Source organism: Macaca thibetana, chromosome 16 (genome assembly GCF_024542745.1).
Source record: "Macaca thibetana thibetana isolate TM-01 chromosome 16, ASM2454274v1, whole genome shotgun sequence".
NCBI lineage: Eukaryota > Metazoa > Chordata > Mammalia > Primates > Cercopithecidae > Macaca > Macaca thibetana.
In genome coordinates, this window is record NC_065593.1 from 5,227,664 (window position 1) to 5,252,948 (window position 25,285).

Sequence of the window (25,285 nt, forward strand, 5' to 3'; positions counted from 1 at the left end):
GACTGAGTTTTATTCTTGTTGCCCAGGCTGGAGTGCAATGGCGCGACCCCGGCTCATCACAACCTCTACTTCCCAGGTTCAAGCAATTCTCCCGCCTCAGCCTCTCAAGTAGCTGGGATTACAGGCATGTGCCACCACACCCAGCTAATTTTGTTTTTGTTTGTTTTGTTTTGTTTTTTGTTTTTTTGGGATGGAGTCTCACTCTGTCACCCAGGCTGGAGTGCAGTGACACAATCTCAGCTCACTGCAACCTCTGCCTCCCGGGTTCAAGCAATTCTCCTGCCTCAGTCCCCTGAGTAGCTGAGATAATAGGCACCCACCACCATGCCCAGCTAACTTTTTTTGTATTTTCAGTAGAGACGGGTTTCACTATGTTGGTCAGGCTGGTCTTGAACTCCTGACCTCATGATCCACCCGCGTCGACCTCCCAAAGTGCTGGGATTACAGGCACGCACCACTGCACCCAGCTAATTTTTTGTATTTTTAGTAGAGACGGGGTTTCACCATGTTGGTCAGGCTGGTCTGGAACTCCCGACCTCAGGTGATCCACCCACCTCAGCCTCCCAGTGTTGGGATTACAGGCGTGAGCCACGGCGCCCAGCCAAACATTGGGAATTTTAAAAAGTCGTTTGGGTTTCTTTATTAAGAGATCGCCTTTTTATATCTTTTGTCTATTTTGCTATTCTGTTTCTGCATATTTATTGATAACTTTATAATGAATTTAGTATTTTGTCTACTATAGCACTTGTAAAATTTTTCCTAGTTCATCATTTGTTTTTTGAATTTTATGATTTTTTTTTGCCATAGAGAATTTAAAAATTTTTATACTCTGCAAGTGTAATTATCTTTTCCTTTAAGATTCCTTAGTTTTGCTATTGCCTAATTCCTGCTACAAGATTATATATATAATATATATGTATATAATATATAACTATTATACATTATATTATAGATTATAATTATATATAGTATACATATAATCTTCATACCCATATTCTTTTTTTTTTTTTTTTTTGAGACAGAGTCTTGCTCTGTCGCCCAGGCTGGAGTGCAGTGGCGCGATCTCAGCTCACTGCAAGCTCCGCCTCCCAGGTTCACGCCATTCTCCTGCCTCAGCCTCCCGAGTAGCTGGGACTACAGGCACCCGCCACCTCGCCCGGCAAATTTTTTGTATTTTTAGTAGAGACAGGGTTTCACCATGTTAGCCAGGATGGTCTCGATCTCCTGATCCCGTGATCCACCCGCCTTGGCCTCCCAAAGTGCTGGGATTACAGGCGTGAGCCACCACGCCCGGCCCATACCCATATTCTTTTCCAAACTTTTGCAGCTGCATTTTTTTTTTTTTGAGACAGAGTTTCACTCTTGTTGCCCAGGCTGGAGTGCGGTGGTGCAATCTCGGCTCACTGCAACCTCCGCCTCCCGGGTTCAAGTGATTCTCCTGCCTCAGCCTCCCGAGTAGCTGGGATTACAGGCATGCGCCACCACGCCTGGATGATTTTGTATTTTTAGTAGAGACGGGGTTCCTCCATGTTGGTCAGGCTGGTTGCAAACTCCTGACCTCAGGTAAATCCACCTGCCTCAGCCTCCCAAAGTGCTGAGATTACAGGGGTGAACCACCACGCCCAGCCTGCAGCTGCATTTTTAATGCCTAAGGCTTTGACTAGCTGGAAGTTTTTCTGGTAGGAAGAGTAAACATGAGGCAGCCCCCACTTTGTTCCAAATAGCTTACCAATGGCCTGTTTCAAATAGTTTTTGCCAATAGCTCACCAGGGCTGGCCTCATGGGCTTATGGCGGAGATTTCTGAAAGGTTAAGGAAACGATGAACATAAATAGAAGTTTTAACCCTTTTTCGCTGCCCTCTCAAGTTTCTTGGAGTGCTCCCTGGGGTGTGTGAACCTCACTTTGTTGTCTAGAGGCACTGCTGTGTGGCCTATGAAATCAGTGCCCTGATCTGTTCCTCCTTTCCCATTCCTCACGCGTGAAACCAGAATGCTTTCTAACCTGTTTGGATTAGGGACCACTTTCTAGTCTGCTGAAAACTCTGGATTCTAACCATGAAATTGCACACACAGATACAGCTAGTAGACTCTGATCTCCGGGGCCTCAAAGACCCCAGGGGTAAGGATCTCTCTGCCATTTGAGGAGTTCAAGGAAGGCCACAGGGTTGGGTGGGGGAAGGAAGAGCCAGGCTGGTTGGCAGGCTGGGGCAGATGTAGCTGAGTGTGTGTGTGTTTAAGAGTTTAGACACGCCGGGCACGGTGGCTCAAGCCTGTAATCCCAGCACTTTGGGAGGCCGAGACGGGTGGATCACGAGGTCAGGAGATCGAGACCATCCTGGCTAACATGGTGAAACCCCGTCTCTACTAAAAATACAAAAAACTAGGTGGGCGAGGTGGGGGCGCCTGTAGTCCCAGCTACTCAGGAGGCTGAGGCAGGAGAATGGCGTAAACCCAGGAGGCGGAGCTTGCAGTGAGCTGAGATCCGGCCACTGCACTCCAGCCTGGGAGACAGAGCGAGACTCCGTCTCAAAAAAAAAAAAAAAAAAAAAGAAAAAAGAGTTTAGACACACAAGGACCTGCATGTATGGGGGCATGTGCACGTGTCAGCTGCAGCTCTGCAGACCGTGGGCAGCTGCAGGGTCCTGGGTGTTTCCCAGTCTTGGCCCAGGATCAGTGCCAGGAGGGGACCGTAAAGGCAAGCTCATATGGTCACCCTGCAGATTTTCAGGCATATCCTGCAGCGGGAGTTTTCAGGACTGAGCCACCTTTCCCGAAAGTTCACCGAGTGGTGCTATGGGCCTGTCCGGGTGTCGCTGTATGACCTGGCTTCTGTGGACAGCTGTGAGGAGAACTCAGTGCTAGAGATCATCGCCTTTCATTGCAAGAGTCCGGTGAGCCCACAGGGGCATTGGTGCACATAGAGGACCCAACAGAGCTCCCAGCAAGGTCCACAAGTTGGGGCTGCCTGCTGGACCATATCTGCCCCATTCCTGTGCCAGTGGGGGTGTGGCTGCATGTCCCAGCAGGCATGACCCTGACCATGGCCACTGGGCCCATACTCAGTCCATACTCCAGTCCCATCCAACACAGAGATCATGCCAAGGGCCTTGTGGCAACCATCCAGGTCCTCTCTGTTAACCAGCATCTCGTTTGGAGGGCAAGCCCCTTGATCACACTGTAGCTGGGAGGGTTGGGGTGAGGTCCTTTGGAGTTCCTGGGGTGTGGAAGCCTGCTCCCTGTCCCCTCTCCTCATTTCCTGGGCCCTTGCTTTGATCCTGACATGGAGTGGGCAGCCTATTTGCACTTGTTGACTGTACCCATGGCTCTCCCCTCCCCACCCCAGAACCGACACCGAATGGTCGTTTTGGAGCCCCTGAACAAACTGCTGCAGGCGAAATGGGATCTGCTCATCCCCAGGTTCTTCTTAAACTTCCTGTGTAATCTGATCTACATGTTCATCTTCACCGCTGTTGCCTACCATCAGCCTGCCCTGAAGAAGGCAAGGGCGGGAGGTGGGTGGGGGGCACATCTTGGGGGAGGCCTGCTTGAAACAACCCTGGGGGAAGATGAGGCAATAATAGTGCTGAGGCATGGGCTGCTGGAGTGACATGCCCAAGCTTATGGGAGCCAGCACCCCAGTGCTAACAGTAATACAGTGAAGATTTGCTGAGTGCTCACTGTATGTGAAAAAGAATTCTAGGTGATGGACATGTGTTGATTAATTAATGTTCCCCAAAACCCCTGAGATGGTGAATTATAATCACCCTCAATTTATAGTAGAGGGAAGGGAGGCACAGAGAGGTTAAGTAACTTGTCCAGAGTCACACAGGCTGAAAGTGGTGTGGAGAGGGAATCTGAATCCAGGCAGTCTGGCTTCAGACCCCACACTGAAATGCTACACAATGTACCTCTCAGGATCTGGTGGTCCTTCCCTGGAGCCCATGTTCCCCTGCTGTTCTGAGGGGTTCTCCACAGCTCAGGCTCAGAGTAGGCCCTCAGCTTCAGCTCTCAAGGGTGAGCTGCTCAAGAGAGGACCCAAAGCCCTAGGTCTCATCTGAGTGTGTCTTCAGCAGGCCGCCCCCCACCCGAAAGCGGAGGTTGGAAACTCCATGCTGCTGGCAGGCCACATCTTTGTCCTGCTAGCGGGGATCTATCTCCTCGTGGGCCAGGTGAGTGCCCCTCCCCTTCTCCCACCAAGAAGTAAACCTAGAATTCTGCTTCAGGGGGCTTAGAGCAAGTTAGCTGCATCCCCTCACTGACAATACCCGGTCCCATCCACAACAACCAACCTCACTGAAGCTGAGGGCCAGAGGTTCTGGCCTTGCTTTCTGAGTCCCCGGCAACCCTCTGCTGTGCTTTTGGGGTTCCTCGGGGTAGCAGATAACTTCTCTGATTCCTTGGCAGTACAGGCTCTGCTCCCCCAGGAATGGAGCTGGAAGCCCCTGTCCCCAGCCAGGCCCCTCGGCTGGGAAGTTCCCCTCTTGGGGAGCACAGAGACCGGGGGTAGGTGGGGTTCAGGCCAATTCACCCAGTAGGGCCTCTTCAGTGGGAAATGCTGTAAGCCTGTAGGACACAGGCTGGACACCAAGACATTGGGACCTCCTTAGAGTGGGCAGAACTTGGGCACCAAACCCAGGTTGGCTGGGGTATGGGTGCTCCCTGTGAGGCCAGGGACAAGGGAAGGGAAAGGCGCCCTTCCCCTTCCTGCATGCAGTGCAGAGGTTCTTCATCTGCACCCCCCGGCCTTGTGTAGGTGGCTGCTCTTTCTGGAAAAAGAGTCCCAAGCTATCTCAGCTATCAGAAGTATTCATGAGTCCCCCAAAACCAAAGCTGCTGACTTAGCCCTAGCCGGGGTGGCAGGCTCCCGCTCAGCCAGGCCAGCAGGGGGCATTTGGGAGAGCAGGTTTCACAGCCCTCTGTCCTCTCTTTCTCCGCAGCTGTGGTACTTCTGGCGGCGCCACCTGTTCATCTGGATGTCGTTCATAGACAGCTACTTTGAAATCCTCTTGTATGTGGATTCTCACTCCTCCTCCCCTCAACTGTCTCTGAGGCCTGGAAGGGGCAGGTGTGGCAGAAGGCACCAGGTTGACTTTAGAGCCGAGGATACGGGGCGCAGGAAGTCGGGACCTGTGTACAGGCCAGACCCAGGAGTCTGGACTGCTGTCCAGCCTGGGGCCTTTTGTGCTCCTGTCACTGTAGATGGTGATAGTGACATTTACTAGGCCTGGGCACACACCTGTTTCACTTAGTCCTTGAAAACACTCTTTGTGTCAGGCATCATTATTATTATGCCCATTTTACAGTGGGAGGGAACTGAGGCCCGCCGAGGTTAAATGTCTTGCCTAAGATGGAGGTCAGGACCTTGGTCAGCGCAGGCCAGTGAGGGCTCAGGGAGCCAAGTGGCCAGCAAGCCCACCTGGATCCTGCTCCCATACAGCCTGTTCCAGTCCCTGCTCACAGTGCTGTCCCAGGTGCTGTGTTTCCTGGCCATCGAGTGGTACCTGCCCCTGCTTGTGTCTGCGCTGGTGCTGGGCTGGCTGAACCTGCTTTACTATACACGTGGCTTCCAGCACACAGGCATCTACAGTGTCATGATCCAGAAGGTGAGAGAAGGGGGTGGTCCAGAGGGACTCTTTCGGCCTCATCAGGCAAGAGCCTTCCTCCGCAGCTATCCTAGGCAGAGGAGGGCATGTGTACATCTGCCTGCGTGCCAGCACCCAGATACTTGCTGGATGGAAGCTTAAGTACAGGCATGCATATACCTCTCTCAGGGTTCTGCACGCACATGCAAACACATGCACATATGTGTGTTTGCAGGTGTCCACACGGGAGCATGTGCATCCTTCCACATGCAAGGAGCAAAGAATATGTGCATAAGCTCATCTGTGTGTCTGTGTCCTGGGATGTGTGGGCGCGGGCATGTAACTGCGTTCATTTATGTATTCAGCATATGTTTAGGGAGTGCCTACTGTGGGTCGGGCCCTGTTCTAGGTGTTGGGAATATAGCAGAGAGCAAAACAAGTCCTTGCTCCCCTGAAGCTGATGTTCTGGTGGGAGGGAATGAAAACCTTAAGAAAACAACTAAGAACATTCCACACTGCTAAATTCTATGAAGGAAAAAAAAATGCACAGGACAATGTGATGGGGAATGGCTGGGATCAAGCACCCTTTAGATGGGATGGTCTGGGAAGCCTCTCTAAAGAGGGGATGTTTAAGTTGAGACCTGAAAGAATGATTCAGCCACCGCAGGGTGAGGAGGAGATATTCTCAGCAGAGGGCACAGCAATGGCTGCCGTGAGCCAGAAGCAGCTTGGGGTGCTTGCGACAGGGCGAGGAGGCTGGGTGGCTGGGGAGATGGCAGGAGGGTGGAGGTGAGGAGGTTGGGAGGAAGGGAAGGGCCAGGGGCCCCTTCCATGGGGAGGAATTTGGAGGCCCCCAGAGGCTTTTTTTTTTTTAAATTGTAGTAAAATGCATCTAACATAGAAATTAACTGGTTTTTTTTTTTTTTTGAGACGAGTCTTGCTCTTGTTGCCTAGGATAGAGTGCGATGGCATGATCTCGGCTCACTGCAAACCCCTATTCCTGGGTTCAAGCGATTCTCCTGCCTCAGCCTCCCGAATAGCTGGGATTACAGGCACCCATCACCATGCCTAGCTAATTTTTGTATTTTTAGTAAAGACAGGTTTTCACCACGTTGGCCAGGCTGGTCTCGAACTCCTGACCTTAGGTGATCTGCCTGCCTTGGCCTCCCAAAGTGCTGGGATTACAGGCGTGAGCCACTGTGCCTGGCCCATTTTAACCATTTAAAAAAATACATACAGCTAAGTGTCATTAAGTACATTCACACTGTTGTATAACCATCACCACCATCCATCTCCAGAACTTTCGTGTCATCCCAAACTGAAACTCAATGCCCATTAAAAACAACTCCCCATTCTCTCCTTTCCCCGGTCCCTGGAAGCCACCATTCTACTTTCTGTTTCTACGAATTTGACAACCATAGCTACGTTGTATAAGTGAAATCATACAGTATTTGTCCTTTAATGTCTGGCTTATTTTACTCAGTATAATGTCCTCAAGGATCAGCCATGTTGTAGCATATGTCAGAAATTCCTTCTTTTTTTTTTTTTTTTGAGATGGAATCTTGCTCTGTTGCCCAGGCTGGAGTGCAGTAGTGCAATCTTGGCTCACTGCAACCTCTGCCACCCAGGTTCAAGCGATTCTCTTGCCTCAGCCTCCCGAGTAGCTGGGACTACAGGCATGTGTCACCACACCTGGCAAGTTTTTTGTATTTTTAGTAGAGATGAAGTTTTTCCATGTTGGCCTGGATGGTCTTGAACTCCTGACCTCAGGTGATCCACCCATCTTGGCCTCCCAAAGTGCTGGGATTACAGGCTGAGCCACCATACCCAGCAATTCCTTCCTTTTTAAGGCTGAGTAGTATCCCATTGTGTAGATACACATTTTGTGCATCCATTCATCTGTCGATCCAGTCACCTGTTACTTCCACCATTTGATCTTTGTGAATAATGCTGCTATAAACAGGGGTGTACAAGTATCTGTTAGAGTCCCTGCTTTCAATTCTTTTGGGCATATAGATACCCAGAAATGGAATTGCTGGGTCATACGGTAGTTCTATATTTAATTTTGTGACCCTGGAAGGTTGTTCTTTTTCTTTTTTTTTTTGAGATGGGACTCATTCTGTCACCCAGGCTGGAGTGCGGTGACATGATCATAGCTCATTGCAGCCTTGACATTCTGGGCTCAAGCAATCCTCCTGTTTCAGCCTCCTGAGTAGCTGGCACTGTAGGCTTGTGCCACCATGCCTGGCTACTGGAAAGGTTTAAGCAGGAAAACAATGTGATCTGAGACATATATACATACATATATTATTATTATTTTGAGACGATGTCTCACCCTGTAGCCCAGGCTGGAGTGCAGTGGCGTGATCTTGGCTCACCACAACCTCTGCCTCCTGGGTTCAAGCGATTCTCCTGCCTCAGCCTCCCGAGTAGCTGGGATTACAGGCGCAGGCACGCCACTGCACCTGGCTAATTTTTTGTATTTTTAGTAGAAATGGTTTCACCATGTTGGCCAGGCTGGTCTTGAACTCCCAACCGCAGGTAATCTGCCCGCCTCAGCCTCCCAAAGTGCTAGGATTACAGGCATGAGCCACTGCACCCAGCCAGATCTGAGATATATTTTTAAAAGACTCCTCTGCTCAGTGTGGCTCCACAGGGCCCATGTATGCATAAGTATGTGTGCGTATGTTCAGTGTACACGGGAAACATGCTGCTGTGGGTGAGGCAGGGGTCTGGGGCCGTGACTGGTGGCCCAGCTACCCACTTTGGCCCCTGGGCACATGTGTTCCAGGTCATCCTGCGGGACCTGCTGCGCTTCCTTCTGATCTACTTAGTCTTCCTTTTCGGCTTCGCTGTAGGTAAAGGCTCCCTCCGGCCCCCTTCCCCTTCCCCACGTTCCTTGTCCACCCTGTATACTCTCAAGGCTGCCTGCCGGTCTCCTGGGCTGAGGACCCCTCTCCCTTCATCCCATAGCCCTGGTGAGCCTGAGCCAGGAGGCTTGGCGTCCTGAAGCTCCTACAGGCCCCAATGCCACAGAGTCGGTGCAGCCCGTGGAGGGACAGGAGGATGAGGGCAACAGGGCTCTGTACGGGGGTATCCTGGAAGCCTCCTTGGAACTCTTCAAATTCACCATCGGCATGGGCGAGCTGGCCTTCCAGGAACAGCTGCACTTCCGTGGCATGGTGCTGCTGCTGCTGCTGGCCTACGTGCTGCTCACCTACATCCTGCTGCTCAACATGCTCATCGCCCTCATGAGCGAGACCGTCAACAGTGTCGCCACTGACAGCTGGAGCATCTGGAAGCTACAGGTGCCACCAGAGAGGCTCCCTGCCCCCACCCCACCCCACCCCGCACTCAGGTGGTGGGGAGTGCTCTGCATCCCGCGGAGGTGGGCCTTCCCTAGCCAAGGGGTGCCGGGTTGGGCAGCTCTACGTTGTCAGAGTCTTCCTCCTCCTTTTTTCCCTGGAGACAAGGTCTTGCTCTGTCACCCAGGCTGGAGTGCAGTGGCACAATCACGGCTCAATGCAGCCTCGGCCTCCTGAGTAGCTGAGGTTACAGGCAGTTGACACCACACCTGGCTAATATTTTTATTTTTTGTTTTTTTTTGAAGAAGGTCTCACTATGTTGCCCGGCCTCAGGTGATCCTCCCACCTTTGCCTCCTAAAGTGCTGGGATTACTCCCTCCTCCTTAAGAAGCTCATAGATGTACTCAGGACAGTGTCCAGCACCAAGTAGGTGCTCAATGTGCCACCAGCTACTATTATCATCATTGTTGTCCAGTTTCTTTTTTTTTTTTTTTTTTTTTTTGAGTCAGAGTTTTGCTCTTGTTGCCCAGGCTGGAGTGCGATGGCATAATCTTGGCTCACTGCAACCTTTGTCTCCTGGGTTCAAGCAATTCTCCCACTTCAGCCTCCCAAGTAGCTAGGATTATAGGCATGTGCTACCACACCCCCACTGACTTTTTGTATTTAGTAGAGACAAGGTTTCACCATGTTGGTCAAGCTGGTCTTGAACTCCTGACCTCCGGTGATCCACCTGCCTTGGCCTCCCAAAGTGCTGGCATTACAGGTGTGAGCCACCATGCCCCACTCTGCTGCTAATTCATTGTTGATCTTGGGGAAGTCATTTATCTCCTCTGAGCCTCGGTGCCCTCCTCTGCAAGGTTCTGTGCCCCATCTGACTCACTGGTATGCCTCTGGGCAGGCACATGTGTGGGGTGAGCAAACGAAGTTCTGTCCCTGGTGGTGTGGCCATCTGGAGCCTGAACGATGTAAGAACAAGTATCTGTCAAGTACTTATAACGTACAGACTTCCCATCAGCTGTCTGAGGCACTTTGTTCTCAGTCTACAAATGGGGAAACTGAGATGCAGAGAGGCTGAGGGCCCAACCCCACACAGGTAATCGGATGTTGGAGCCGGATTCTAATCCGTGTGTTTAGTTGACTTTGGGTTATACTGTGAAGTGCTGCGGGGCACTTTCCTGCTCCGCTTGCCTTGTGTGCCTTTGCCCCCAGGCAGGGTCCCAGGACGTTCTGTCTGATGCATCCTTTGTCCCCAGAAAGCCATCTCTGTCCTGGAGATGGAGAATGGCTATTGGTGGTGCAGGAAGAAGCAGCAGCGGGCAGGCGTGATGCTGACCGTCGGCACTAAGCCAGATGGCAGCGCCGATGAGCGCTGGTGCTTCAGGTGAGTGAGTGGCGAGAGGGTCTCCTGGCCCTCCTGTCCAGTAATCCCTGGGGCCCCCACTGCAGTGCAGGGCACAGCTGCCAGGAGCCAGGTCTGGTGGGAGGGGCAGGTACAAAGAGCACCAGGGACTGAGCCTGAGCAGGTGAGGTCAGGGGTCTGGATCTCACAAGCCATGGCTGCCACATGACTGGCCATCTGCCTGTCCTAGTGGCTTAAACTGAAGATCCCCTCCTGGTGATCTCAGACTCCTCCTTGTAGCCTGAAATGTGGTACAGTAAGGAGGCCAAGAAGTCAGAGGGACCCTTGGGTTCCCAGCACTCTAGCCTTGCCCTGGCTGCTCTGTGTCCCCCCACCTCCAATTCTGCCAGCCTGATCTTGGAGCTACAACCCCTTCCATGGAGAACGTGCCCTTCTGTGTCCAGGAAAGGCTGGGACACTGGGTGAGGGAACCTAGTGACAAACACACAGCTAAAAACAGATACTGTCGTGAGGCAGCAGATGAGCAGAAAGAGCAGAGAGAGCAGAGAGCAGAGAGAGCAGATGAGCAGAGAGAGCAGAGTCTCAGGCGTGAGGAACAGCCATGAAAGTCCCCAGAACCCGGAAGCACAGATACACCTGATCTGAATTCCTCTTTTCTAGTTGCTCTGGGCAACCCAGGCTGCTGTGAGCAGCCAGAAGCGATGGATGCTGATTCCTGCAAGTGGGCACCTGCCTCACAGGACAGGGCTCCAAGTGGGTGGCCCAGAACCCTGCAGAGAGAAAGCCTGTCCTCCTCAGGGCCTCTGTGTCCACCAGAGAATCTCTGCATAGTCTCCCAATTTGGGGGGCCAGGCCCCTCTCTGGGGTGGGGGGGCATGGTCAAAGCAGGCAAACCTCAGAGCTCCTCTGTTGCCTTCAGGGTGGAGGAGGTGAACTGGGCTTCGTGGGAGCAGACGCTGCCTACGCTGTGTGAGGACCCGTCAGGGGCAGGCGTCCCTCGTAAGTAGCCTGGTGACTGGAGCCTCTGCCCTGGGGTGTGTGTCTCTGCTGCTTGGCCACAAAGCCTTGGAGAGTCTGGGGCAGGACCCAGAGACCTCCTCATAGTCACTTTGCAGATCCCCACACACCAGCTCCTCTTACAGGGATTGCCTCCTTAAAACAGTGGTTTTCTCCTTTCCTTTCCACCCACACCTTGCTTTCAGGCAGGAACCAGGGAAAACCTCTGAGGCTGTTAGCGCTTCCACCAGCCCAGCCTCTGGCTGCCCTCTCTCCGATGCCAGCCAGTCACACCCTTTGCCCATTCAATTGATTATCAAGGGTCTGTCCCCAGCCAGGCCTGAGCTGAGCCTGGGGACTCAGCAGGGGAATAAGTTAGGAAGGGCTGTGTCACAGCGCAGCCCACAACAGAGGCACCATCTCCCTGGACCCTCAGAGGAGCTGCCCTGCATAGGCCCTCAGCTCCTTCACACCCCAAATCCCCCACCTCTGAGAAACCACTTCCCATGCCTCCCCCATGTCCGTGGCCTGTGTCCTCTCTGTTCTAGTGTAGTGATGGCCCCTCCTATCCCCACCCTGCTGCCTCCACCAAGATCTGTTCCTTCCTCCCACCCTCAGAGGCCTGAGGATTAGCTGTCTCCCCTGCATACCCTTTCTTTCTAGAACCTTCAATAGCTCCCACCTTCCACTGGTTCACCTCTCCTTTCTCCATCTCTTTCCTGACAAATTTCACTTGCTTGTGCCTGTTGCGCCCCACAACAGCCTCCTGAGTCGCCCGTGGCCCCTGTTGTAGGGAGGCTACTCTGGCCTCTTCTGCCCCACAGCCTGCTGGTTTCCCAGGCTCCTGGGCCGTGACCATGGCCTCACATACAAACAGGTTTCCCTTCACCCTCTCTTTGCATCTCCCTCCCTTCACTACAATGCCAGGAAAGTCACCTTGTCCCTCCCTCATCTTGCCCCAAGCACTCCACACCCCACTGCCTGCTGGGGCCTCCAATGTGACATTCCCAACAGGAGCAGCCTTGGGGTTGCCCCAGCAGGTCACATGTATGTCACCCCACCCCCTCCTTTCCCAGGTAGAAGGCCTTGAGTCTCAGCCTATTCCCCCCGCTATACCGGCTCTCCCACCTGGAGCTGAGTGTCCTTGACCTCTCAGGCGGCCACTCATCCCTCTGCCCTGCCTCTCACTTCTGCTTCTGCACCACTGCAGGGCGGCCCAGCCTGCACCTTATCCCATTCCAGTCCTGCTAATGTGGACAAAAACTACATGCAGCCCACACTACACAATGCCTCCCGCTGCCTGGAAGGCTGCACTCCTCAGAGCGGAGGTCAGGGCCCAAAGCTGTCTGACCCACTGCCCACACCTCTATCCAAGGTGGCGTCTGCAGTGCCCCTTGTTCTTTGCTTTCCTTGGTTCATCTCTGGATTTGTCTGTCAGAAGCGCTCTTCCTCCCCTCTGGGTGTCCAAATCTGCCACCTCCCCTGCGGGATGGGTCCCGTCTCTCCTCTGAGCTCCCCCCAGCATGTCTCAGGTGTTCTGATCTCTGACACAAAGTCTGTCACCTCCAGGCACTTTAAGCTCCTGGGGGTGTTGGGAAGCCCCTGACATGGCAAGGGATTGGGAAATGCTTGTGGAGTGAGGGAAGCAGGGAGAGGGACTGCTGGCCTCCAGAACTGCTGAGGCTGTCCCCATGGCATGACGTGTTTTCATGACTGTGGCCCCTTGTTTCCCTGGTGCCTGCTTCCTGGGGACACACTCAAGGGTTAAGCCACAGTGCTTGCCATCTGTTAACAGGAACTCTCAAGAACCCTGTCCTGGCGTCCCCACCCAAGGATGAAGATGGTGCCTCTGAGGAAGACCATGTGCCCCTCCAGCCTCTCCAGTCCAACTGATGGCCCAGATGCAGCAGGAGGCCAGAGGACACAGCAGGGGATATTTCCAGCCACATCTGCTGGCTCTGGGGTCCTAGTGAATTCTGGTGGCAAATATATATTTTCACTAACTCTTCTGGAAACATTATTTGAGCAGAGTTGCTGGGACCCATAGAGCTGGTAATGTCTGCACCTCTCTGTGTACACAGGTCTGTGTATGGGACTAGGTTGCTCCTGCCCTTGCCTGGGCACAGAGACCCTCAGCTGCTGTGTCCCCACCCTCAGCCCCACGTCCTCAAGTCTGGAGACTGCCTTCTTCCTGGGTGCAGGCAGCTGGCTGAGGTGCTGTGCCCATTGTGGCAGATATATGGTGGTGGACATGTGCAAACAACCACCTCTCCTCTCTCTCCACCACGACACCCTTTGCTTTCCACACCCTCCCTGCTTTCGGGCAGGCACCTGGGAAAATCCGTTAAAGCCACCTCTCTTGCTTTCTCTTCCTACTGGGCTTCTTGCTCAATTCCCCCCCTCCCAAGCCATTCTCTGCAGGGCAGCCAGAGAGGCCTTCCTAAGATACAAGACAAACATGTCCTTTTTGTGCTCTGAAGGCCTGAGAGGCTCCCCAGTACCCACAGAATGCCCTAGCTGGCATCCCGAGACCCCCACGGTTTTGCCCAAGCATTTCCAGACACCTCCTCCCCTCCACCTCTGTTGCCCCTCCCTCCTTAGCACTCTCCCCAAATACAGGCAGGCCGAGGGACCTCGTGCTTGATCCCTTAACCTGGCTCTTGCTGGAAGCCCCCTCCTCCATTAAAACCCTACTCTTGCCAGGCACCTGTAATCCCAGCATTTTGGGAGGCCGAGGCGGGCAGATCACCTGAGGTCAGGAGTTCGAGACCAGCCTGACCAACATGGAGAAACCACGTCTCTACTAAATATACAAAACTAGCCGGGCGTGGTGGCACATGCCTGTAATCCCAGCCACTCGTGAGGCTGAGGCAGGAGAATCACTTGAACCCGGGAGGCAGAGGTTGCGGTGAGCGGAGATCGGGCCATTGCACTCCAGCCTGGGCAACAGGAGAGAAATTCCGTCTCAAAAAAAAAAACCAAACAAACAAACACAAAAACTAACAACAACAAAAAACCCTACACTATTTCTGAGGCCAGCTCAAAAGGTGTTATGATTGCCTTCCCAGTTTCTTGCAGTCAAAATGAATTTCGCTCCCTTGGTATAACGTGTGTGTGCAAAACGTGGTTGCATGCATTATTTTTCAAGGAGAGAGCTGAGTATGTTCATAGGCTGAAAGGAAAGCTTCAGTATAGAGAGAGTTTTCCATGGAAAGTGAGACAGGGGCATAGGTGGATGAGGCCCCAAGGAATGAGAGGAAAGAAGGTGGGCAGAGCTTTACCCCAGAGGCGAACAGAGGATGGACGTGGATCCAGATAAGACGTCAGCTCGTTCCCTAAAGGTCGTGCTGAAGGAGTAATGAGGGTGGCCAGTGCGCAGGGGTTTGAGAGGCCCCGTGGATATGGTGCTGTGGGGAAAGTATTTGGCGATGCTCAATAGTTCAGGAGAAGATACTAGGATGAATGGTTGCTGTGTGCCACGGTTCTATAGGCTTTCACGTGTGTTATCTTATGTGATCTTCCGGGGCGCCGGTGTCTCCGTCTTCTGGATGACCAATCGGAAGCTCACAGAGAATAAGTAATTGGCCCTAAACCACCCACCTAAGGCGTGGCAGAGGCGGGGCCCAAACGCGCGCTCCAGCCCTCGCGCAGGCGCCTTGGAACTCGCCCGCGTGTTGTGACCCAGAATTCCTGGGGCTGTGGAAGAGACCATAGGCTCAACAGGAGGGGGAGCCCTGGGTTGCGCGCCGGTCTGCATCGCTACTTGGCGGAAAGTTCCCATGAGTCTTTGCCAGCGTCCCCCTCCTTTTGTGACGAATAGGATATCCCGACTCCTTAAGGGCCTGGAGCGCATAAGTTGTGACCTTTTCATTCCTGTTGTTATGGAGGTAGGGTCTCCGCGAATCTGGGGGTGGTAGCTGGGGGCAAAAGCAAATAAAGAGCTCGAGCTTCTGTGGTCTCTGGGGAGATGTTCCCGGGAAGCCTGGCTAGAGGGCAGAGGGCAGCTGTTGAGATGGCGTGGCTCCCCGCCTCCTGCGCTCGCGTGGCCTTCGGCCCGGTGTTGGACAGCCTGGCAGGGCAGCGGGGGGCTGAATCCGGCTGCCGTGGATGAGGCTCATGGATCACCCTTTTGTGGTAGGGCCACATCTGCCAGAGCCTGGAGTCTGCGAAGGCCGGGACCCGGTTCTCCGGCCTGCCGTGGGGAGTGTGCAAACCCGAGAAAGCTGGGTAAGTTGGTGTCGGCTTGCAGTTTGGGGTACCCCGAGGGCGGTGTACGTCGGTAAGATTGTAACGGGATTACTGGAAGACTTACTCGACTGTCCTGATGATACTTGTAATAGGAAGTGCCGTCAGAAGCGATAACTGACGACGTTTAACGTCTATCTGACCGCAGTCGCTGAAACCTCTACAACTTAGTTGACCGTAACTGCCAGAACCTGCCCTGAATTCCTGTCCTTCACTCCCTCTTTCAGATTGCCTGCCCACCGCAGAGTGCTGAAGACGGGGTAGCCATGAGGTAAGAGGCCCTCTGGGGTAGGGTTTAACATGGAACGTAGTTTTGTCATCTTGAATGCACGGAAATTGGCGTTTTGACAGTTTTCTACGTTTAGGTGTTTTATACACTTGAGGGTAATGTGTCAAATCATTGCATATGATGGAACTGAAATAGAAACTGGAGATGGCTGCCCACATTCCTAACCTAGAACTGCATTTAAAGCAAAGTGATAGGCAGAAGCAAACTCCTTCGTTAAGAAATGTCTCCAGTGGCAGCGTTAGATTTTTCAGGTAGGGTCTAGATCTCGAGCAGTACTGGAGAGTTGTGAGGTGCTTGACTGCTCTGATGAAATCACTAATAGGAAGTGCCGTCAGAAGCGATAACTGACGAAAACTACTCCTGTCTGATTGCAGTTAAGTCTTCACCATTTGCTGGTTCCCAGGAGTAAAACTTGTCTGAACGGTGACCTAATTGCTATATTCACCTAGGTTGCAAATTCGTGAAGATATCAGCAGCATGTTTGGCAGCTGAGTATTGGAGCAAGGAGCCTGCCACAAGGTAAGCCTTGCTCTATGGGGAGGCTAGTGGCTGACCATGCCTAGCTGTCAGGTGGAATGTTGGCAATTGAATTTGGTTAACCTGATACCTTGTAACAGTGTAGCCTATCCCAGAGATACCGATTTTGGTTTCCGGTGGCATTGGAGCCAGGGTGGAATAGCTAGAAAGAGGGGCTACTCTATTTACCTCTTGGCTGTTTAGTCTTGGGCAAATTACCTGTCTGCTGAGATGTAGTTTTCCTCAGATATGAAAAGGAAAAGTAAGCTCTGTGAAGTTTAAAGTGATGTGACTGAAATGTAGATTGCAACTCCCTGAGGCTGGCTGGGCACGGTGGCCTATAATCCCATCTATAATCCCATCACTTTGGGAGGCTGAGGTGGGTGGATCACCTGAGGTCAGGAGTTCAAGACCAGCCTGGCTGGTCAACATGGTGAAACCCCATCTCTACCAAAAATACAAAAATTAACCGGGTGTGGTGGCGTGTACTTGTAATCCCAGCTGCTTGGGGGGCTGAGCCAGGAGAATCGCTTGAACCCAGGAGGTGGAGGTTGTAGTGAGTTGAGATTGTGCTACTGCACTCCAGCCTGGGCAACAGCGAGACTCCATCCCCCCCCAAAAAAAAAAATTACAACTCCCTGAGAAGCTAATTAAGATTTGTAGTCCTCAATAATTTACAAAAATTACCTCTAATAAGGTCTTAAGGGGCTTTTGTTAGGATGGAGTTAAATTTGTAAAGTCATTAATTGACGCTGTCATCAGAAATGCCTCTCCTGCTCTGCAGTCTCTAAGATGTATGCACCTTCTCCATTCCCCCAGGTTTTGAGAACAGTGCCGTTTTAGAGCTGGCGGCAGCATCTTAGCCCAAAAGAAGGTAAGCCTTGAGCTGGCTAATGACCCCCTCAACCCAATAGTGGAATGAATAAACAGCTGATCTTCTTAAAACTCGCTTGAAAAAAAGATATCAAATGATGAAATCACCCAAAATAGCTGGAATTACCGGCAGATTGTGTAGTGGTGAACCTACGGTTTTCTGAAGATATCTGTTACCCTGCGATTGACTGTCAGTTGGTGCAGAAAGTGAGATTGAAATGTAGTTTCTTTGCAGGTTATATTCCCAGAGGATGTCAATCCCAAGGACCAGTAGCTGCCGTCAGTTTGGATTATGAAAACTTTAACCAGCATCAACATTGGGTGTAGAAACATGATTGCTTTGTGTATCAGAGGACATGCTCAGCAGATCCAAGAGATATATTTGGCAACTTTTTCTAGAAAAGGCACATTGGGTATCATTCATTACATTCTTGAGTTTTTTTGGGTTTTTTTTTTTTTTTTTTTTTGAGACAGTCTTGCTGTGTTGCCCAGGCTGGAATGTGGTGGCACAATCACAGCTCATTGCAGCCTCAATCACCCAGGCCTAAGCAATCCTCCCGCCTTGTAGCTGGGACTATAGCTCACAGCACATCTGGCTAAAATTTTTTTTTTGTTGAGGTGGATTCACTGTGTTACCCAGGCTGGTCTCAAGCTCCTGGGCTCAGATGGTCCTGCCTCAGCTTCCAAAGGCATAGGCCACGTTGTAGCTTTGTCCCTTGCCATCCTGCCCAACAGGGGGTGCTGTACCTTTTAATGAATTGACTTTCATAAATTGGTTATGTTGGTGAGCAAGTTCTTTAAGCTGGAAATTGTAAATTCTTCCTGAAATGTTTTTTCATGCAGTTACCATGAACTAAATACTACAATAAAGGATGGTCTTGGGTATCGATTCTTAAAAATGTGTATTTGAAGAAAAAGTAAATTTCGCCTACTATTGTCAGATATTAGCAGTCCAGATATTTGCTCTAGCTTGTAAACTTCCCTGTGGTCTGCCTAAGCTCTTAACCCCCTATTCTACAGCTTTAGACTGAAGGCAGAAATTCAAAGCATTTCGGCCCCTGCTGCTCTGTGTTCCTTGGTGTGCCCTTCTTCCAGCTCCTGCAGCACTGCACCATTCCTAACCACAACCTTAACAGCACTCAGGGCCCATACTCTAGGCCCCATCTTGCTGTCTTCCTGTGTTGGAATCTTGCTTACCAAGGCCTGTCGGAGCGTACTCCCCATACTGTTTTCCCACAAGGTTCAAGAGTGATTGGCTCCCAATCTCCCAGCTACTTGGGGGGCTGAGCCAGGAGAATCGCTTGGCTCTTAGATCTAGGGGTTGCCTGTTATTTAGAAGAGGTTGCTTAACTGGTAGGGCCCTTTCACTAGGAGAGCATTTGGGTAAGGGGAGGGTGTAGGATGAGAACCTTTGCTAAGTTAGGCTCCTTTGGGAGCCCCTAGTTTGTTTCTCCCTCTCCCCAGGCATCTTGCTGGATCTGCCAAGGGATTGGACTGTTGTGGTCCTAGGTTTTTAAGGTTTTAAAGCCCACCTTCTGCAGCAGGTGTTCTGGAATGTGTTAGTGGATTACTTAAGAGTTATGGGAAAAGAGTTCCTGTGGCCTGTCTAGGTCAGTGAAGTCATACTGACAAGTGACGAGAAGGAAGCCAGGCCTGTCACTTGGACTGCATGCTAAGGACATCAGAGCCCACACAGAAGTCTGGTAGTTTTTCAGCCAGCAGTGGGTAGGGAAGGTTGATAAGGGATTTCTGAACAGGACTTTATGCCTGTATGCATGGGCACCATGTCTGCCCTGAGCACTGCCACAGGGCATCGTAGGCTGCTCTGATTGTTAAAGGGCATAGTGATAGCTGGTCCTATAGGTAGATACCTGGAATCACAAGGTGGGCCTCAGAAATGGAGCTGAGTCTCCATAAGGAGGTAGACCACGTTCAGTCCACCCGTATCATAGATGGAACTAGGGTCTCTGGCAACCAACCCCTTCCCCCCAGGTTCTTGAGTTACAGGAGTTTTGCTAAAGATTCCCACCTCCCTTGAGTGGGGACACGTTCACCTGGTTGGAGCTTGTTCCCCTAAATGAAAAATGTAATGCAATGCAGGTAGGGGCCCTACTGTCTAATTTTTCTGGGGGAAAGCTCTTGGTTTTCACAATGGCTCAGGCTTCCAGTACCTCTAGCCATGTGCCCATTTCCACAAGTCTTTGGGGAAGGCCATGGGCTGAGCTGAGAGTTCTCTGGGGCCTGGGATGACTTAAGAGCCAAATGGCAGATAATGGGATTGGGGGCAGATGGAGAGGACCAATGGGAAGTTTTAACACATCCCCTTCCCCAGACGCTATGGTTTGCCTTTCTGTAGGTGGGTGGCCCAGGCCAATTTTTGGCAATATCCTTAACCCACCTGATAGAAGCTCCCTCCCCTTGCGCATTCTACCCAACAAGGACTCCCTAGTGAGGCCCTTCGCTTCCATGTCACGTCTGAGCTGCAGCTACAGTCTCCTTGCCCTCATGGTGGTCTTCGGCAGGTGCCACAGGGCCCCCTCCAGGGTCTTCCTGGCCTACTGTCCCTTCCCGGACCTCCTCCCCACTACCCGGGCCCTCACCCAGCTCCAGGATGGTGGGTAGGTGGCCCTGCTTTGGTGAGCGTTTGCGCAGGCTGAGCAGGAAGGGCTGGGGCAAGGAGAAGATGTCCACGTTGTTGCCCAGGTCAATCCACGTGACATTGGGGAACTTGCTGGGATCCTTAAGGATGTCAGTGAGGTCGCGCAGCACAGCCCGGGTCAGCCGGTTGCCATTGAGTGCCAGTGTGGTGAGGCGGGGCAGGGTGCTGAGCGCTGGCAGCAGCTGCAGGACCATGTCATCCGTGAGGCCTGTGAAGCCCAGCTCCACGCTGTCCACCTGCTCCCCACAGCGCTGTAGGTAGCTGGTCACCCGCTCCAGGTCTCGGGAGGTCAGTGGGATGCCCGACAGGTCCACTGTGTTGTCTGGGGGGCTCCCGGCCAGGACAGCCTTGAGGCTGAAGGGAAAAGGGACAAGGAAGGCTCAGGCACATGGGGCAGGCCTTTCCCCCAGAAGCTGCAGTGCCAGCCTCTGCTTGGCTCTCTGACACTAGGGACCGCTTTTACGAAACGCTTGGAGGTTCGGACGCCACAAGTGCAGAGGTGGACGTAACCAGGGACCTCAGTCCCCTGACATTGCTGCACATCTCAGCTGTCAGGGCCCAGCTGGCCATAGCCTGAGGTATATGGCTGCCCTCATTTACCAGAAAAATTGAGTTAAGAGTACCATTGGGCTGTTACATGAAATAAGTTCATAAGTGCAAAATAGTGCCTTGTATAGGTGAGTGATGAATAAACATTTGCTGCTGTATTCATCACTTCGACTCAGCTTCCCACTTCTACCACCCTTGGGTGGCAGCTCAGCTCCCATGAATGGCACAAAGGATATCTGAGTCCCCTCTTTCAAGACCATCTTCCCCACCGAGAAGGATTCCCTAGGGGGAGCCGGTAAGACAGCAGGCAGGGCAGGGCTCAGGGGCTCTGAGCCTGGTGGCAGTTGCTGACTCCTGGAGGCTGAGTGCCTTACTCCTTGCTTCTCCTGCTTGCTCTTGGGACAGACCCCAAGCAGTTCAAGCTGAAGGCAAGTGTGCCTTTCCCGGCACACCCCCACCCCCCCACCCCACCCCCACTGTCTGTCTGCTGGCTCTAGGCCCAGGTACAGAGGTGAGATGTTCATTTTCCGCATTTCTTTTCTTTCTTTTGTTTTTGGAGACAGTCTCACTGTCGCCCAGGCTGGAATACAATGGCACGATCTTGGTTCACTGCACCCTCTGCCTCCCAGGCTCAAGCAATTCTCCTGCCTCAGCTTCCTGAATAGCTGGGATTACAGGCATCTGCCAACATGCCTGGCTAATTTTTATATTTTTAGTAGAGACAGGGTTTCACCATGTTGGCCAGGCTGGTCTGGAACTCCTGACCTCAGGTAATCCACCCATCTTGGCCTCCTAAAGTGTTGGGATTACAGGCATGAGCCAACACGCCTGGCCATTTTCTGCATTTCTTTTTCTTTTTTCTTTTTTTTTTTTTTTTTTTTTTTTTTTTTTTTTTTTGAGATGGAGTTTTATTCTGTCACCCAGGCTGGAGTGCAGTGGCACAATTTTGGCTCATTGCAACCTCCGCCTCCCGGGTTCAAGCAATTCTCCTGCCTCAGCCTCCCGAGTAGCTGGGACTACAGGCGTGTGCCACGACGGCTGGCTACTTTTTTTGTATTTTTAGTAGAGACGGGGTTTCACTGTGTTAGCCAGGATGGTCTCGGTCTCCTGACCTCATGATCAGCCCACCTCGGCCTCCCAAAGTGCTGGGATTACAGGCGTGAGCCACGGTGCCCTCACCTCAGCCTCCCAAAGTGCTGGGATTACAGGCGTGAGCCACGGTGCCCAGCCCCATTTTCTGCATTTCTAAGTGTGCTGGGAAGGAGAGGGAGGTGGAGGGGGCTCCCAGCCCGCTCCAAGAGCATATGCTACTGTCAGCAGCTCAAGGGTCATGGCCTGTACTTCCTGGCAACACAGGGCACATTCGTCCTTGAGATCTAAGCTGGGAGGCTGTCCACAGTTTGTTCATTTTGATTCTGACTGGGGTCCAGCCCCAGGGAGCTGGAAGGTAAAGCTCTCAAGGCGTGACATTTAAATGCTTGGAATGCTGTCAGCCATCTGTGCAGCTTGATTTAAGTGTTGGTGCTATTATCGATGCCATTCCACCAGGGAAGCAGTGTGGTAGTGAACAGCCTGAGTTGGGTTTGAATTCAGCCCCACCGCTTACCAGCTGGGTGATCCTAACCAGTCAATTGACAACAGTGATATCTCCTCCCCAATTTGTTGCTTTTTGTTTTTTGGAGACAGTCTCACTCTTGCCCAGAGGGGAGTGCAATGGCGCGATCTTGGCTCGCTGCAACCTCTGCCTCCCAGGTTCAAGTGTTTCTCCTGCCTCAGCCTCCTGAGTAGCTGGGATTACAGGTGTGCACTATCATGCCCAGCTAATTTTTTTATTTTTAGTAGAGACAGGGTCTCACTATGTTGGCCAGGCTGGTCTTGAACTTTCTACTTCAGGTGATCCGCCCATCTCGGCCTCCCAAAGTGCTGGGATTATAGGCGTGAGCCACCGTGCCCGGCCCATTTGTTCTTTTAACAAACATTTGTTAAACTCACCTGTGTGCCAGGCAGTATCCTAGACACTAGGGTCACAGTGGTGAACAGGATGGACAAAATCCCTGTTCTTCCTCTACCGGGGGAGACAGACCACACACAAAACCATGTGAGTGTGGGGCGACATAGTAGCGTGGGGCTGTGGCTACTCAGGAGAAGGTAATGTGTGAACTGACACATGAAAAAGCAAGCATGGGCCATCAGAAGAGTTTGCTGAAGGTTCCAGCAGAGGGCACAAAGGCCCCGAGGCTGGAAAGGGCCTGGTGTGTCTGTGAACCAGCAGGAAGGCCAGTGTGGCTGGGGTGGGAGAGCAGGGGGTGAGACCAGGGGGCGAGGAGGGCAAATCAGAGGCCCATGCTTGAATTTCATTCAGGTGCCATGAGATTCCACCCGAGGGGAATGAGACCTCATGACATGGCTTCCGAATGAAGATTAGACTGAGCATGATGCGTGTGTGTGGGGAACCAGGAGAGGCCCTTCCAGCAGAGCTCAAACTTCCAGCTTTCCAATGCTAAAGAACCAGCTCAGTCTCCTCATGGCTTTTCAGGTTCCAAGGGCCCCCTGTCTTGCTGTATCCCCATATATGTCCCCTCTACCCAGGTGGAGCCCCTCCCGTGGCCAACACCAGGACAGCCTTACACTCTTCATCCACCTGGGAATGGGCCTCTCCAGGATCCATCTCCTGGTTGTGGGCGGGGGTGGGGGGCGGGTCCAGAACAGAAGGAGGCACCAGAGTTCTTTCTTCTTCATGAGGGAAGGGGACAGCCCCTCCCTCCCCAGCCTGCAGAGACCTGCTGGGATGAGCTAGCAGCAGCACCAAGGCCTTGCCAGAGTCTTTGTGAAGGCACACCACTGGGCTACCATTTGCAAAAAGACAGGTGTGCTTCCTCCTCCAGGAAGCCTTCCTTCCAGGCTCCCCTCTACTTGCTTCCTACAGTGTTATCACAGCCCACAGGTTCTGTGTCCTATTTGCCCCTCAACCCCTACCAATTTTCAAGGGACTCTGAACCCCCTTGTTGCTGTATGGATCAGGGACATGGCTGGGGTCTGGGTCCCTCTGAGGACATCCGAGATAACTGAGGAGTTCAGTAGGGAGTGTTCTGTTGCCCAGGCTGGAGTGCAGTGGCGCCATCTCTGCTCACTGCAACCTCCGCCTCCTTGGTTCAAGTGATTCTCCTGCTTCAGCCTCCTAAGAAACTGGGATTACAGGTGTATGCCACCACGCCTGGCTAATTTTTGAATTTTTACAGGGTTTCGCCATGTTGGTCAGGCTGATCTCGAACTCCTGACCTCAAGTGATCCACCTGCGTCAGCCTCCCAAAGTGCTGGGGTTACAGGCATGAGCCAAACACTGTGCTTGGCAGGGAGTGCCCACTTTAGCACACCAGGAATTAGAAATTTCTCAAATCATCCTCCTGCCCATCCCATCTCAGTGGGCCCATACTCCCCAGCTCCCACCCACCAGACCAGGGTCCCCCTCTAGCTGTTTCCCCATCCTGGAATCCTCCTTCCATCTTACCTCTTTCAGGCAGCTTCTATGACCGCCCCCCATGACTCCCGCCCTTCCCTTCCCTACATCCCTGAGAGGGGCGCCCTGTATCACACACTCAGCCTGGCATAGACCCACCCAGGGGACTGTAACTCACCAAGCCTGTGGCTTCCTTTTCACCAGTCCCCGGTGCCGCCTCCACTGGGAGTGGGGGCTGAGGTGGTATGTCAGCTGCCGGCACAGCTTCTCCATGGTGCCCAGCGCATCGCCTTCCTGCAGAGGCAACCAGGGGTGGTGGGGCCCTGAGTGGCTGGGTGCACCAGTCTCAGCCCCCAGGCTTCCTGTCTCCCGGGTACGAGCCCACCTCCCCCAGGCTGAGCTGGGGGAGGCCTTGCTCTGCTGGCCTAGGGTGGGCACCCTAGGCAGATGGCAGTGGCTACAAACAGGTCTGCAGGATGGTTTTAGTTTTTGTGAATTAGTTGCTAGCATTGAAAAGCAGATGTATATAAGTCTGGATTCCAGGAGATTGGACAACAGTTGGCTGGAGCCAAGTGCCTGCTGACCCCCTGGCTGGGACCCATCATGGTCCCCGCCACTCCCCAATGTCCAGGGCTGCTCTGTGCATTCTCTTGCTCAGCAGATTTATTGAGCATTTACTGGAAGCCAGGCACTTGTTCTAGGAAGCTAGGATACGGCCAAGAACAAATGTTCATGTCCTTGTATTTCACATAGTAAAGAGGAAAATGAGATATTTTTACCAGTGTCTCCCTCAAAAGTGAGAACAAATGAATGAAGAGGCCAAGTCTTTCCCAGCCCAATTCATTGACAGGCATTCTTGTCTGGCCCATCGGCACTTGAGTTTGAAACCCTGGGTGTCATAGGCTGAACTGTATCCACTGAAAATCACATATTGATGTCCCTAACCCCTAGTACCTTGGAATGCAGCTGTATTTGGAGACAAGGTCTTTAAAGAGGTGACTAAGGTAAAATGAGGTCAGAGGAGTAGGCCCTAATCCTATATGACTGGTGTCCTAAGAAGAAGAAATGAGGACACAGACATGCAGAGGAATGACCACTGGAGGTCATAGGAGGAGGAGGGGCCGACAGACCTAGGAGAGAGCCTCAGTAGGAAACCCGCCAGCCAGCCTTGGATTTCTGGCCTTTAGAGCTGTGAGAAACGAACTGTCTGCTGTTTAGACCACCAGTCTGTGATTTTTTGTTATGGCAGACACTGGGTTAAATGATGCAGCTGAAAGATGCTACAGACTCCGACTACATCCCTAGGAAAGTCCATCCAACAGTCCCCGGAGCCAAACTGGTGCTGGACAGGGTGAGGGCATGAGTCACTCCAGGCAGTGAGGGCCACAGTGTGCTCTTGCCAGTGAGCCAGTGCTGAGGCTTGGATGCAAGCGCTGGGCTCAGATGTGAACCCA

At 52.4% G+C, this 25,285-nt stretch overlaps 2 protein-coding genes, 3 non-coding genes and 1 pseudogene across 9 annotated transcripts in view; 5 read left to right on the forward strand and 1 right to left on the reverse strand.

Moving 5' to 3' along the window:
• TRPV2 (transient receptor potential cation channel subfamily V member 2) overlaps window positions 1–13,248 on the forward strand; it is a 21,615-nt gene extending 8,367 nt beyond the window's left edge. For 3 of the 4 annotated variants that reach the window (XM_050763408.1, XM_050763407.1, XM_050763410.1), the window contains 10 exons: window positions 2,721–2,891; window positions 3,344–3,499; window positions 4,071–4,169; window positions 4,938–5,008; window positions 5,438–5,603; window positions 8,374–8,440; window positions 8,556–8,890; window positions 10,141–10,268; window positions 11,167–11,246; window positions 13,039–13,248. In XM_050763408.1, coding sequence (XP_050619365.1) covers window positions 2,721–2,891; window positions 3,344–3,499; window positions 4,071–4,169; window positions 4,938–5,008; window positions 5,438–5,603; window positions 8,374–8,440; window positions 8,556–8,890; window positions 10,141–10,268; window positions 11,167–11,246; window positions 13,039–13,136 — 1,371 coding nt within the window. In that variant the 3' untranslated portion in view covers window positions 13,137–13,248. The remainder of the gene's footprint in view (window positions 1–2,720; window positions 2,892–3,343; window positions 3,500–4,070; window positions 4,170–4,937; window positions 5,009–5,437; window positions 5,604–8,373; window positions 8,441–8,555; window positions 8,891–10,140; window positions 10,269–11,166; window positions 11,247–13,038) is intronic. The other variant, XM_050763409.1, reaches the window with a different exon arrangement.
• Window positions 13,249–14,303: 1,055 nt separating this feature from the next.
• On the forward strand, window positions 14,304–18,053 carry LOC126938836 (putative uncharacterized protein LRRC75A-AS1, mitochondrial; annotated as a pseudogene). Its single transcript, XR_007720180.1, has 5 exons — window positions 14,304–15,470; window positions 15,716–15,759; window positions 16,227–16,296; window positions 17,113–17,167; window positions 17,402–18,053. The product of XR_007720180.1 is annotated as a putative uncharacterized protein LRRC75A-AS1, mitochondrial (transcript).
• On the forward strand, window positions 15,561–15,632 carry LOC126940038 (small nucleolar RNA SNORD49). Its single transcript, XR_007720563.1, has one exon. It is a non-coding gene; the product is annotated as a small nucleolar RNA SNORD49 (small nucleolar RNA).
• LOC126940037 (small nucleolar RNA SNORD49) lies at window positions 16,077–16,147 on the forward strand. The gene has a single exon (XR_007720562.1). It is a non-coding gene; the product is annotated as a small nucleolar RNA SNORD49 (small nucleolar RNA).
• Window positions 17,260–17,332, forward strand: LOC126940052 (small nucleolar RNA SNORD65). Its single transcript, XR_007720576.1, has one exon. It is a non-coding gene; the product is annotated as a small nucleolar RNA SNORD65 (small nucleolar RNA).
• The window catches only part of LRRC75A (leucine rich repeat containing 75A), a 48,099-nt gene continuing 40,863 nt past the window's right edge, over window positions 18,050–25,285 (reverse strand). Inside the window, exons 3-4 of the mRNA XM_050763448.1 lie at window positions 24,010–24,125; window positions 18,050–20,179 (exon numbers count right to left, since the gene is read on the reverse strand). Of these exons, the coding sequence (XP_050619405.1) occupies window positions 19,636–20,179; window positions 24,010–24,125 (660 nt within the window). The 3' untranslated portion in view covers window positions 18,050–19,635. The remainder of the gene's footprint in view (window positions 20,180–24,009; window positions 24,126–25,285) is intronic.